This window comes from Glandiceps talaboti, chromosome 14 (genome assembly GCF_964340395.1).
Source record: "Glandiceps talaboti chromosome 14, keGlaTala1.1, whole genome shotgun sequence".
Classification (NCBI taxonomy): Eukaryota; Metazoa; Hemichordata; class Enteropneusta; family Spengelidae; genus Glandiceps; species Glandiceps talaboti.
The window spans coordinates 18,313,752-18,326,897 of NC_135562.1; the positions used below are offsets into that span (position 1 = coordinate 18,313,752).

At 37.4% G+C, this 13,146-nt stretch overlaps 1 protein-coding gene across 1 annotated transcript; it reads right to left on the reverse strand.

The window, feature by feature from the left end:
- Nucleotides 1-468: 468 nt before the first annotated feature.
- LOC144445375 (monocarboxylate transporter 14-like) lies at nucleotides 469-10,160 on the reverse strand. The gene is made up of 5 exons (XM_078134913.1): nucleotides 9,938-10,160; nucleotides 6,747-6,890; nucleotides 2,813-3,271; nucleotides 2,304-2,525; nucleotides 469-668 (listed from the first exon to the last, which is right to left on the reverse strand). Exons 1-5 carry the CDS (start codon nucleotides 10,158-10,160, stop codon nucleotides 469-471), a joined length of 1,248 nt encoding a protein of 415 aa, XP_077991039.1.
- Between the last annotated feature and the right edge of the window lie 2,986 nt (nucleotides 10,161-13,146).

Here is a 13,146-nt window from a genome sequence, read left to right on the forward strand (position 1 = left end):
ACATACTTCCATGTCTATGTGTGAGTGATTCTGTGTATGGACTAGACTATGTGCATGACTTCTTTATACATGTTTGTCTATGTATGTATGTATGTATGTATGTATGTCACCACATAACTGAACCAAGGTATGCAGCATGCCATCACGTACTGAACCAAGGGATGCAGTAGGCACCAATGCCAGTCAATTACTCGGGACGTGCGTATTATGCCACCAATGGCAGCCAAGTGATATTAAGTCAGTGATGAATGAACCAAAGAATGTAGTATGCCACCAATGACAGCCAAGAGATGTGTGTGCAAATATTAACTGAAACAAGGAAATTGCAGTGTGGCATGACTGACTGAACAAAGGGATGCAGTAATTCATCAACCTGGCAGCGATGTAGCCGGGAATGTAGTTGGAGAACGTGTTAATTGTTAGCTAGTACTAGTAGCAGCTAAAGACAGAGTGGATAAGTGATGGACGTTAGATGTCGTTTGTTTTCTCAAATGCTGGGTTCCCAGGACATACAGCCAATCTAGAATTACTTTCCGTAGCTTTCTGATGTTTGTCTCCTATCCTCTTCAAATAAGGCACAAATAACATCACAAGGCCACCAACGGAAAGAGAAACTCCAGCCAGGTAGTAAACATGGTCATAATTTCGTGTGGCGTCGTAAATCCAACCTAGAGATAAAGTATGAAAATGTATGCAATGTCAGATATGTAAAATTATCATGCAAATGATTATTATCACGTCAATATTTTGTTAAATAAAAAGGGTATTATAATAAAAAGGAGTGAAACGGGATGTTGTCTGATTACCCAAAATCTTGTTGACGTCACTACATTTCATCATCCGGCATTACAAAAATCGAATCAACTTTGCGACGTTCATTTTGTGAAAACCACATTTTACGTGATTTGCAATTTAGTCATTATACTGAAGCTTTTGCTGATCCAAACGATTAAGTGTAGCAATACTAATATAAGATTTATTTTTCGAATCAGACCATAAATTATGGCAATGTGAGTACACTTTTGTCGAGCTCGATATTTTGTTTCAAGTTGACTGGCTTCTATAATTGTAACTTAAAGATTATTCAAAATTCAGTATAAATCTGTCTAGATTAGGGTGATTCATGCCCCCCTCCCCCGTATATTCATAGATATGTTTGGGAAGTGTCAAATTTATCATTTATTTGCCCTTTTATCAAATTCTAACAGCCTTAAAAGTTCAATGGACACAAGGTAAGTTAAAACGTGTTTGGGAATATTATTTGAATGCTGCCTATTCAAAAAAAAATTCTATATAATTCCTGCAATTTGCAATTAACAACTCAAACTTTGAATATTTTTTTTTTCATTCATTTCATTTTTTGTTATTTCTTTGCAGGGAAGAATGGTACAAAGGGTACAAGCAAAAACAGAACAAAAACATTTACCAAACAGAAAAGAGTAAAGGTTTTATAGAAACGGAAACAAAAAAAAGTACGAGTTCCAAATGAAATTTAGATTTAAATTTTAGAATAATTTTATCGATATTTTATGTCACTTTGAGTTAAAATGTTTATAGAGCCAGCTCATGCAACAAGGCACACACAAACTGAGTTTACTAGTTTTGGGAGCGTAACATTTGCGGCTTATTCAAAAGATACCTCAGTACGATTATTAACAGCATCATAGTTATTTGCACTTTAAGGCAGATACAGTAGTTTGATATCCAAACATGCATCTTATAGACCGCCACAAAATATTGTCTGTGTATTTCTAGATCGGGGATGTGTCTGAGTCAAAGCCATTGTTTATAATTATCTTCTATCAGTACTACCATGGTAAGACGTTTTCTTCATGGACAGAAAATTCTAGCTTATTAAAATCAAAATCAAAATGAATTGAGCTAGGGAAATTTGTGTTGACTGGTTGACGTAAATTAGGGTCAACACAAGTTTACTTCTTAATATGCATTAAACCCATATTCAGGCACCGTTGGGATTTTGTTAATTTAGAGAACAACAACTCATCGTCCACTTTTGGGGACCCTATCAATCTAACATGACAAAAGGTGCAATTTCCCTCATTGAAGTGCCGAAAGAGTCTACTGGACATTACCACCAACAGACAGTATTTCCTACCAGAATATGTTAAATTTCCATTGGTTTTATAAATCTGATTCTCGGCTATGACAGTTTAAACTTTCCCTGTGCCAGATCAGAATATAGTTTCAATAATTTCACTCCAACTGAAAGTGCCCTCTCATGGTAAAACCATGTAAAGCCACTAGAACTTTGAAAAATCGTTTTGCCTGTATTTATTGTATACCTGCAATTGGAGTACCAATAAGTCCTACTCCGACAGCAACCGAGCAAAGAGCCAATGTACTGACTAATCTTTCTCGTCCTAAAAACTCCGTTAAATTAACAGCAATGATGGGTAGGTACATTCCACTTGTAAGACCAATCACAGCGTTGATAACCGCTATACCAGCATACGTATGTGCTAGTGGACTCAAGAGTGATGTAACACCTGCCGTGACGAGACTTACTGCGTAAAGAGAAGGTCCTGTGATATATTTACATTCCAGAATGAATCCATGGACCCCTCTTCCGATGATGCTGAAAATTCCCATGATTGAAATAAGGAAGGCATTGTCTCTAGAGCTAGCGAATTCCATGGATTCTGCTTTGGGCAAAAGAAAAATCACTGCGATGTAGTGACCAAACCCGAGAAAGAAACAGGAAATGAACATCAAAAGAAACAGAGGACTTTCCCGGAAAAGATGGAGGTCGAATATCACAAATGCCCTCTTTTTATCATCCCATTCTTTTTACACGCATTCCCCTTCTTTATTCCAAGTGGACGCTGACACTGTTTTATGCTTCCATTAGAGTCAATATTGATTGAATCGGCATGGTCAGTGTCATGAGTTTGGCGTTCAATTATATCAAGATGCATAGTGCTATCTGTTTTATTGCTCTCGCATGATGGCTTTCTTTCGGTCTCATCTGATAGACGATCTGAAGATGGAGAAGTCTTTGCAGAGTCTGCATTGTTGCTTGGTTTTCTGAGTAAGGTTGCACAGACACAGATATTGGCATTGATAGCCGAGAGAACAAGGAACGATCCTCGCCAGCCATATTCTTCAATGAGTGTATGCAGCAGTGGAGGAAATACAAAGATACCGAGACCTGATCCGGTATAGGCCAATCCATTTGCCAAGGCATGTCTTTTCTTGAAATAGACACATACCATTCCTACGCTGGGACTGTATGCTAATCCATACCCGAAACCTGTAGATAAAGAAACTAGCTAGGTATTATTGTTTTTTTCATTATCGAATGCCCTTGAGTATATATTGTAGCGAAGTAGGAATGGGTTATTGTTTTTGACTATTCCTCCATTGAGATATTGGTTAAGTTAATTTGTCATGTGACTAACTTGAGCGCAACTGATCTTCTTTTTTACCTTCCGTAAGGAAAGTTATGATATACTGATGAAGTCTGTGTGTGTGTGTGTGTGTCTGTGTCTGTATCACCATTTCCGAAAAAACGGATGCATTAATTCAAAAGAAATTTCATAGACATGTTCCATAGGGTAATGACAAGAACTGATTAGGTTTTAGTAATAATCCGATGAATATTAATGACCAATTTGAGTAATTAATCTATCGAACGAGTATAAAGTTGGCGACAGATTCAGATTCAGATTGTGTTATCTTATGAACGTTATATTGATCGTTAGATGGCCTCAGATCCGAATCTGAATCTGACGCCAACTTCATACTCGTGCTCTACACTACTGAGAAAGACTCTGTTTTCAGGGGTTTCATGCCAACCTTATTTTGTGTTTCCCTTGGATCTGCACTCTGCATTGGCTGCACAAACACTAGAAATAAGAAGACCGAGGCAGGGTGTTTAATAAGTGATTCAAACTTACCAGAAAACAATTTTTTTCTTGGCCTTAAAATAGGTTTACAATGTGCGCGGAGTTCACAAACAGGTGAAATATTTATCATCGTTTCAATTTCGTCAAATATGGACTTATCTTTTCAAATTTCACACACTCATGCGCAGATGAATAAAGAGAAATCGTGTCTTTTTAGATTTTCGATTAGAAGTTTAGGAAGTATTATATTGAACTCGAACTTTCTTTTATGATTTCTCTCGATAACAAACTACCGCTGTTTGTTGCAAGGCTTGTACATAATCATTTATCTAGCTCTGTATCTCAGGATATAAATACACTCTCACATATTTATCAAGTGTAACAATCTACAATTTATACCCAAATGTGTGTGGTCAAAATATGGAAAATAGACCAAGCCTCGCCTATCCTACAAGGAAAATGCCGCGACAATGTATCAATAATGGTGACCTATACCTCTATATAATTAGTGTACAGTGAGGGCGCGCCACTCAACGAAATCTTGAGAATGTGTGGTGGGACAGAAGGAAGTTCAACACGCACATGCCATATCCCGGGTATGTAGGGGATCACAGAAGCCGAGTGAAGTCAAGGATGGCAAGCTTTCCTGTGCTGAGGATAGGAGGCGTGGCGGGCATTTGAACAACATTTTTGACAACTAACTTTCATTGGGACTTGACGAATCACAGATATAGAGCTAAATTTCTTGCATAAATCCTTACGGAAGGCATTCAGTTTAAATCTGGTCCAACTGTGTCTGGTGTATGTAATTTACAACTTAATTTCCCATTTAAGGCCCCTGAAATTATTTTTCTGGTCAGTGCGCGCATCACTTAAATACCCAGCTTCGGTCTTTTTTGTGTTTGTCCAGCTCATGCACTCTGCAGATCCATGGAGAAACACAAAAATAACCCTCCCTACTTCAGAGAAGGCAACTGCAGAGCCAATCATGAACAAGCATGTGATATCTGCCCCACATACACACTTGCTCTTAAGTACTAAATAAAACAAACAGTAACTGCCAGTACATTGAGTGACAGGTTTGTTGAGAATTTTCTTTTAAAGCCCATGTCGTCGCACCATTTTTCTTGGCTTTATTGCATATTTTTTCTGTCTTCAAAGTCTTTGATGAAAACTATACGCACACCGTACCAAATGTGTGTACACCAATAACATTCAGAATTAGTATGGACACTATAAATGCATTTCAGACAGATTTGTGCAAAGGAATGTCCAGACATCCACATTTCTATTACCAGATTTAAACTGAATGCCTTCCGTAAGGGTATAGTCTTGCAATTTCATGATTTATGCAAGAAATTTAGCTCTATATCTGTGATTGTTCAAGTCCCTATGAAAGTTAGTTGTCAAAAATGTTGTTCAAATGCCCGCCTCCTATTCTCAGCACAGGAAAGCTTACAATCCTCTACTTTACTTGGCTTTCGTGATTCCCTACATATGCGGGATATGCACATCCGATCCGTTTCCATGGCAAATAATAAACGAAATTCAAAGCCACATAACATTGCTATAATTACGCATTAGAAAGTTTACATACTTCAGGGTAAGCATCGTTACACTTTAATACAGAGAAGTGATACGGTATTAATGCACTACTTCGTGAATGGGTAAAATTTATATATTCCTGTTTCGACCGACATACCATCTGCTCCAAATCCTATAAGTTTCTGCTTCATCGTCACATATATATTTTTTGTCAAGATTTTGTTGAATGGTGCGCCCTCACTGTACACTAATTATATTGAGGTCAATGTATAGGTCACCAGTATTGATACATTGTTGCGAACCCACACAATGGACTGCTAAATATAAATATCGATTTTGACATAGGCAGTAAACAACAATGTTGAAGGCAATTTTGGCTTGGTCTATTTTCCATATTTTGACCACCCACATTTCGGAATGAATTATATATTATTACATTTGTGTAAACAGCGGTAATTTGTTATTGGGAGAAATCGGAAAAGAACATGGTAAAAAGGAGACATTTCGAGGTCAACAATATAATAATTCCGAAACTTCTAATCAAAAATCTAAAAAGATACGATTTCACTTTATTCATCTGTGCATTAGTGTGTGGAATTTCAAAATGATATGTCCATATTTGATGAAATTGAAATGATGATAAATATTTCACCTGTTTTTGAACTCGTCGCTAATTGTAAACCTATTTTAAGGCCAAGAAGAAAAAAAGAATTGTTTTCTGGTGAGTTTGCATTACTTAAATACCCTGCCTTGATCTTCTTTTTTCTCGCGTTTGTCCAGCCAATGCAGACTGCAGATCCAAGGGAAACACCAGGTAACTCTCCCAACATTAATTGCTACTTCAGGGAAGACAACTACTGAACTTATCATGAACAATTAACAAAAAAAAATCGCATCGTCACACCACTTTAGGAAACGTTTCCTGACCAGAAACAACAATATTCTTTTGTGTGGCCATCGCCTCTAATTACCAAAAACATGCCAATAACTTATTAAAACTAAAAGTGAAATCGATAATATTTTCAGGAGAGATGCGCTTTGGTATCGCAAATGTATGTACCAAGCTATAATGAATTGAAAGCATGCATTCTTGAGTTATAGCCTAAAACCTTTAAGTACGTAAATTGCTCATTAATATTCATGAGATATTTACCGCAAGCTAATCCGTTCTTGCCATTCCCCCACGGAACAAGTGTGCCGAATTTCGTTTGAATTGCGCCAGCCGTTTTGGAGAAAACGATGACACAGACAGACACATAGAATTTTCTCCCCCTAAAGTATCTCCTCCTTAAGGAAGGAAAAATGGTTTTAAAAGACCAAACCTTACCATCTTACCTACAAGAAAACCATGTGTAAAACACAGAACAGCAACGGATTTCGCAAACGAACTGAGTAAGTGTCCAATACTGGAGATAATACCACCAACCATGATAGCTGTACGACATCCAAACCTCTTGGCGATCACACTTGCTAAGGGTCCTAGAATAAAATTGTGACATTCGACAAAGTGAAAAGAACTATCAGGAAAACTGTGTAAACCTTACACCCATGCATATATACATACTAGACAGGCTTAGGTGAAACATTGTGACACACTGGATGAGTGGTTAAACCACTTGCCTCTTACAACTACAGTGAGGGTTCTAACCCATTCAGGGTTTGATTAAATTTACAAAGCTGGATGTAACATGAGTGTCGTTCAGTTTGACTTTACCGAACAATGCAGGTTTTCCCCGGAGTACTCCGGTTTCCTCCTGCACTAACACTGAACCTTCCTCCTGTTATTGGGCAAAGCCCATAGGATGGTTTATAAAATAAATATTAAATAAATAAATAGATAAACAAACAAACAAACAAACAAATACGCCACTAAGATAAACTGTTTAAACGTTTGCTGTTGTTCCAACGTTAAGGCTCTACCCTACAAAATCACACCACTGTCTAATACAGCCAAATTCATCATTCATTATTTCATGCATAATGATAATTCCATCGCTACCAATCACAGAACACAAACAAAAACAATGTAACTGCTTGAATCATATCCAGTACGACAATCTGAATACATAATGTATAAAATAATGTGTAAAATAATCAATTCATTACACAACGAAATCAAGGGACATTTTGCATCGATTACTGATGATGCTTCATGAATGGCAAAGTAGTTGTTTTATGTTTTAAGTATTATATAAGGAAATATTATTGAATCATTAGTCTAGTTCCTGACGCACCGTATTCCGTACTACGTTAACTTCACATTTATACCTTGTAGTCAAACCCCTGACTCAAGATGTTAATTTTGATTCAACCCCATGGTGAGCGAAGTGTGAATGGCGCATGTCAGTAGTAATCCATCACAAATTGACGGGCTGTCATCATCGCTCATTAATATTGATTTGATACAGCTGTTTTGACTATGTCCAATGTACAACCAGGACTCCACCTCCAGTCTGTTTATACTAAAATCCCATGGGGACGCGAGATCGTCATCATGTTTATATGAACGCTGTAGGTGGGAGCACAGAATTCTGTGCAAGAGTCACGTGCTTGACTAGATGGTATAAGTGTTAAGTTAACGTAGTACGGAATATGGTACATTAGGAACTAGGCTATTGAATAATGAAATTTGCTATTTTCCGGTCCACCAAAGGAGTACTTACATATCCTTATATGAGTTGTTGGAAAAAAAATCATATACTGATAAATCAATAAGGAACCTTTTGGTAAACTTGTGAAGTAACCAATGATCATGTCATAAAGGGTTTCGTCCGTTTGTTAGTCTCGTCATGATGTATACTGCTAGTGAAATGAGAAGGAAGGGATCATGGTATTATGATCATACGCATGCAAGCACGCACGCACGCACACGCACACACACACACACACACACACACACACACACACACACACACACAGGAAATAGAAAACATGCACTTAACACTTTGATGACGTTGTTCTGTGTCAAATCTGGATGCCAACGCGGTCTCTAACTAAACCGCATCTGGTCAAAGTCTGTCAATCAGCACAAAATATTGTTCATCCAATCAGTGAAGTTGTTGGTTAGAATTTTGTTATTGGTTAACAAAGACATTATGTTAATGACTGGCTACGGATGAATTTTAAATTGCATACCATGTACCCCAGGGATCCAGACTTCTAGTGTAACGACTTTGACTATACTGTGAGTGGAGGTGTAAATCGTAACGATACTGTATAGGGACTAGACTATTCCATGTCATGAGCTGAAATTACGTTGTTTTCCTACAGAAAGAATGGTGACTATGATAATACAATTCAAGGTTGCAAAAACTGTTCACTCAGTGCATTTATCCTCTCCTAAATCATTATTCAGGGCAGATCATTTATTTCCCATATGGCTTGTAAAGGAGATTGTTCTAACATTGCTTTGTCTACGTACTGTTATTACTTTTTTTTCCCAAATATAACATGACCTTTCATTCTCAAAAAATTGGCATTGTTTCATTTAGTGTATTGAGACTGTCTTTCATCTAATAAGTAAATAAAAATGGAGATAATTAACATAGTTATTTGTTTGCCGCGTGTCCGGTAAATATGTAAATTTTCCTCACACAATGAATTGGAATGCTAAACAATGTGAAACAGACAACAAGAATACCAACAATGGAACACAAGCAATCATTTGAAATGTGGGCCTACGTCACACAGAAGATACCTTTGAATTTAGTGTTTTAACATGTTTAAATGGATGCAGTCGATAACAACTGTTTCGACATTGATAAAAATCGAGATAAAGGATACATCAACATTAACAACAAAGTTGCGAGGGGCTGTGGGTGACGTTCGTTCGCAGCCTCTCAGGATGAAAACTAGCATATACATATAGTCTTAGTTTTACTACATAATCTACTTAACGTTAAATTTGTTATCAGATAATTGTTCAACCCGGAAAATTGAGGTAGGTACTTATCACTTCTCTGGTATAGCGTAGTAATGATGGAGATGGTCAGTAAACCTGTCACTGCTTTGATGTGATATATGTGATAAATCTCTGGTGTTTTGTGTTATGTTTTATGGATGAATTTAGCTGTCATATACAAATTGATTCTAATGGTGATTTTGAAAACATGTGACATCACTCGACTACGAGTTATTGAAATGTTCATGATTTTATTAAAATATGAATACATGGACTTTCTGAGCACGTCAGGTTTTAGGTGCCAAAGGTTACCTAGTTCTGGTTCCCCTTTCAAACGATTTTATGTATCATATTGACCATTAGGTCCTTTAATCCAACATGTCACGATTTCCCCCTAAATGTACATACATACATACATACATACATACATACATACATACAGTACATGCATACATGCATACATGTATACATACATACATACATGCATGCATGCATGCATGCATACATACCTACATACATGCATGCATGCATACATGCATACATGTACAGACAGACATGCAGACAGACAGACAGACAGACAGACAGACAGACAGACAACCAACTTTATAATCGTAGTACATGTTACCTGTACAAGTGGAAAAGACCACCGACATAGTGATTACCAATGACGTATTCCCGGCACCCTTATCAAAATGTTGAAGAAGTACAACGAAGAAAGGTCCTAATGCTTGATTTAGACCAAGGACAAACAACAAAATTATATTGCATCCTAAAACCACAAACCAACCACGGATATTTAGATCTTTCTTTTTGGAAGCAACGTCACACTTTGTTATATTTTCCTCCATCTTGTCTTTCTATCCAAGTACTAAATAAATCTGTAATAGATTATATAGAGACGAAATGGTAAGACTTTTTCGCATTAATGTAGTTCAATATGTATGTTTAGGTTACACTTTATATATGCCATTGTTTCATATTGTGATAACAGGCTTCTTATGGATCTGCAACCTTCATTAACCAAATAATCATATTGTCATATTTGAAATTCATAGATAAAATAGTAGGGCTAACAGTATTTGCCCTGACTAGTTACTATTGCTGCAGCATTTCGGCAATGTTGACTTCAACCTGCAACCGAGACCAGAAGATAACCACAATATCAAACTCTCCGTTAGAGTCTCAGGAATATGGAAATCCATGGTGACAGAACCGAAAATTATTACAACTCAAGTTAGAACACATTTTGTAACGTGGTGTAGGAAGACTCAGACCAACATTTATTCGGATAAAATAAAGATACTATGGGTTGGGTTTGTGTATCATGATAATACAATTTTAATGTGTTTGGGTTGAACGTGTTTGTTTGTTTGTTTGTATGTTTGTGTTTGTTTGTGTGTGTGTGTGTGTGTGTGTGTGTGTGTGTGTGTGTGTGTGTGTGTGTGTGTGTGTGATATAGCTATGAACCGGCACATATAAATGAACCACTCTTCCCAAAAAAAAAAACATGCGTGTTACCCTGTAAACAGCCATGCTTTGAGTGAAATTCCATTTTGTCCTCACATAGCTCAGCAAATATATCGGTACATGCCTCAATGATAACAAAGCGCTCATATTCGATATTGATTGATGGTCTAGCTATTGACAATTTCATTTCAGTTTCAGCTTGTGGCTTGGTTCAGGATTGCAAGTGGATAGTAGAAATTAAATGAGCACACACACACACACACACACACACACACACACACACACACACACACACACACACTGTCCTTCGTACAAACATGCTAACACAAAACAACTCATACAGGCAGATCAAAGCATGTATGAATTACATCCCTGAAGATACACAATAACATTTTTGTTTAAGAATTTCTTTTTGTTTTCGTCGTTATCATTGTGAATTTGCTGAGTGGCGTGGCTGCCAAACAAATATGAAACAATAATGCTATTCATAGTATGCATATATTGTTTCTAATTCATATCCAGTACATGGGAAAACGCTCTACATGATTCACCTTCAAAGGGTTTATCTGACCAGGAAAACTTCGATTCCTAGCTTCTCATTCAATCGAGTCATTTGCAAAAGTGTGAATTTTTAGTTTAGAATTATAGGATAAGAAATATGAAGTACTCATACCTTCAGTGTTTGCTTGGTCAAAGATTCATATGTGTCCTTGCTGTCTAGATCTGTTGTAGTAAACGATGTACGACAGTGGTGACATTCTATCTGGGTAATGATTCTCACTCACGTGTCATCATACCCCTTGGTCAGCGAACAGCCAATCATGTTCATGTCCGGACATATGGGTTATAAATGGGGCAGTCATATGGGTTAAGTTAGGGTGGAATATAATACATGTATATGGAAAAAGTCTGATTGGTACTGGCTGTGATGGGTAGTAGAGCATTTTTTAATTGTCAAAACAGGGTTGGGGCCGAACTCTAGATATGATTCAAAACGTCATGATTTTCTGGTATATCTTTGTTGTCATGTTGTGTGTCCAGTTGAGGATGGCTGTCTTTGACTGGCAAGTTAAGCTACAACAGTAAGTGACTGACTTTGAAAGCAAAGAATCTGAAAGTGGAAGAACTATTGTTATTAAAGATAGACAAGTAAACACAATTGAGACCACAGGAAGGTGTTCAGCTGTTCTTCATTGTTCTTTGCAATTTGACGACCGGGCCAGGCCTTGAGTAAGTCCTGACGTTCGAGCAGTCAGTACGTCGCCATTAATAAGGCCGAATGTTTTGAGCAGTATAATAGGTTGTCATTGAGTAGCAAGCTGTTTATCACATCAGTAAGTCTCGACAAACGTTTGTAGTCGTTTAGGTGTGAGCCATGTGGTAATGACTGACATTTTTCCCCACTTGGTCGCAACCTCACCTACAAATTAATTGTATAATATGGTATTAATTGTATTAACTGTCATACTCTACTGCTTTTCTACCACTGAAACTGTGCCCTGGCGTAAGCACAAGCAATGTGCATTGTCAAAAGTGTTTCTCACGTGACCCCAACGCAGGTGGCAAGAAATGAACAGAAATCAATAAACCCATACCTTGATTGACGTTACCCACTATATAAAGAAGAAGTTGAAATAATTGAACTTGAAATGCCAGGCTTTTGCAGGCCGATAATGTAGGACAAAGAGGGCGTAGTGTTGTTACTTTCTACTACGCAAAAACCACAGACAACTAACACAACAACACTGTGTAATACTTATGCCGGTAGGATTTAAATAGATGGCTGTATGAAAATTTCAGCTAATGACCAATTTGCACTTCAGTAAAATTGATATCGTTGAAACGCGATACAAAAAATACAAATAATACCTCTACCTATTGGTTTTGTTAAAAACAGAATGTCATCTTTGCATGGAAGGTGGTATGTCGGCAACTTAAGGCTAACATAATGACAATATAAAACGAAATGAGGGCAGTTAACAATCACCACATTGTAAGTGTCAAAGAGATGACACCTTCCTATAACCCCCCCCCCCCCCCACCTAGCTTGCTACGAAGTTCACAACCTTGTAGATAATCTTTGAAGTTTCGCAGTTGTACTTCTAAGAGGATGAGGGACTAGTATGTGAGTAATGGTCAACAATAGCAACACAGATTCAAAACTGATAACTTTGAATATTCGAGGTAGCCTACCTCCATTTTTGAACAAACCATGGAGGTATGAACACGTCCTTCCTACCTCCATGAACAAACCGATGTGATGTCTTTAATGGGCAACCGTCCTTGAATCATCAACTATACACTCAAAGTCGCAGTTTTCAAACAGACTTTATTTGATTTTCGGATACCGGCTCAGCCAACAACCCT

Excerpts from the sequence above, each read along its gene's own strand:
- LOC144445375 (XM_078134913.1), bottom strand. The coding sequence starts at position 10,160 with ATGGAGGAAAATATAACAAAGTGTGACGTTGCTTCCAAAAAGAAAGAT. Across the intron at positions 2,526-2,812 it reads AATAAAGAAGGGGAATGCGT|TAAGTCTCGTCACGGCAGGT; the intron begins GTAAAAAGAATG and ends CTCTTTACGCAG. Across the intron at positions 669-2,303 it reads TATTGGTACTCCAATTGCAG|GTTGGATTTACGACGCCACA; the intron begins GTATACAATAAA and ends CTTTATCTCTAG.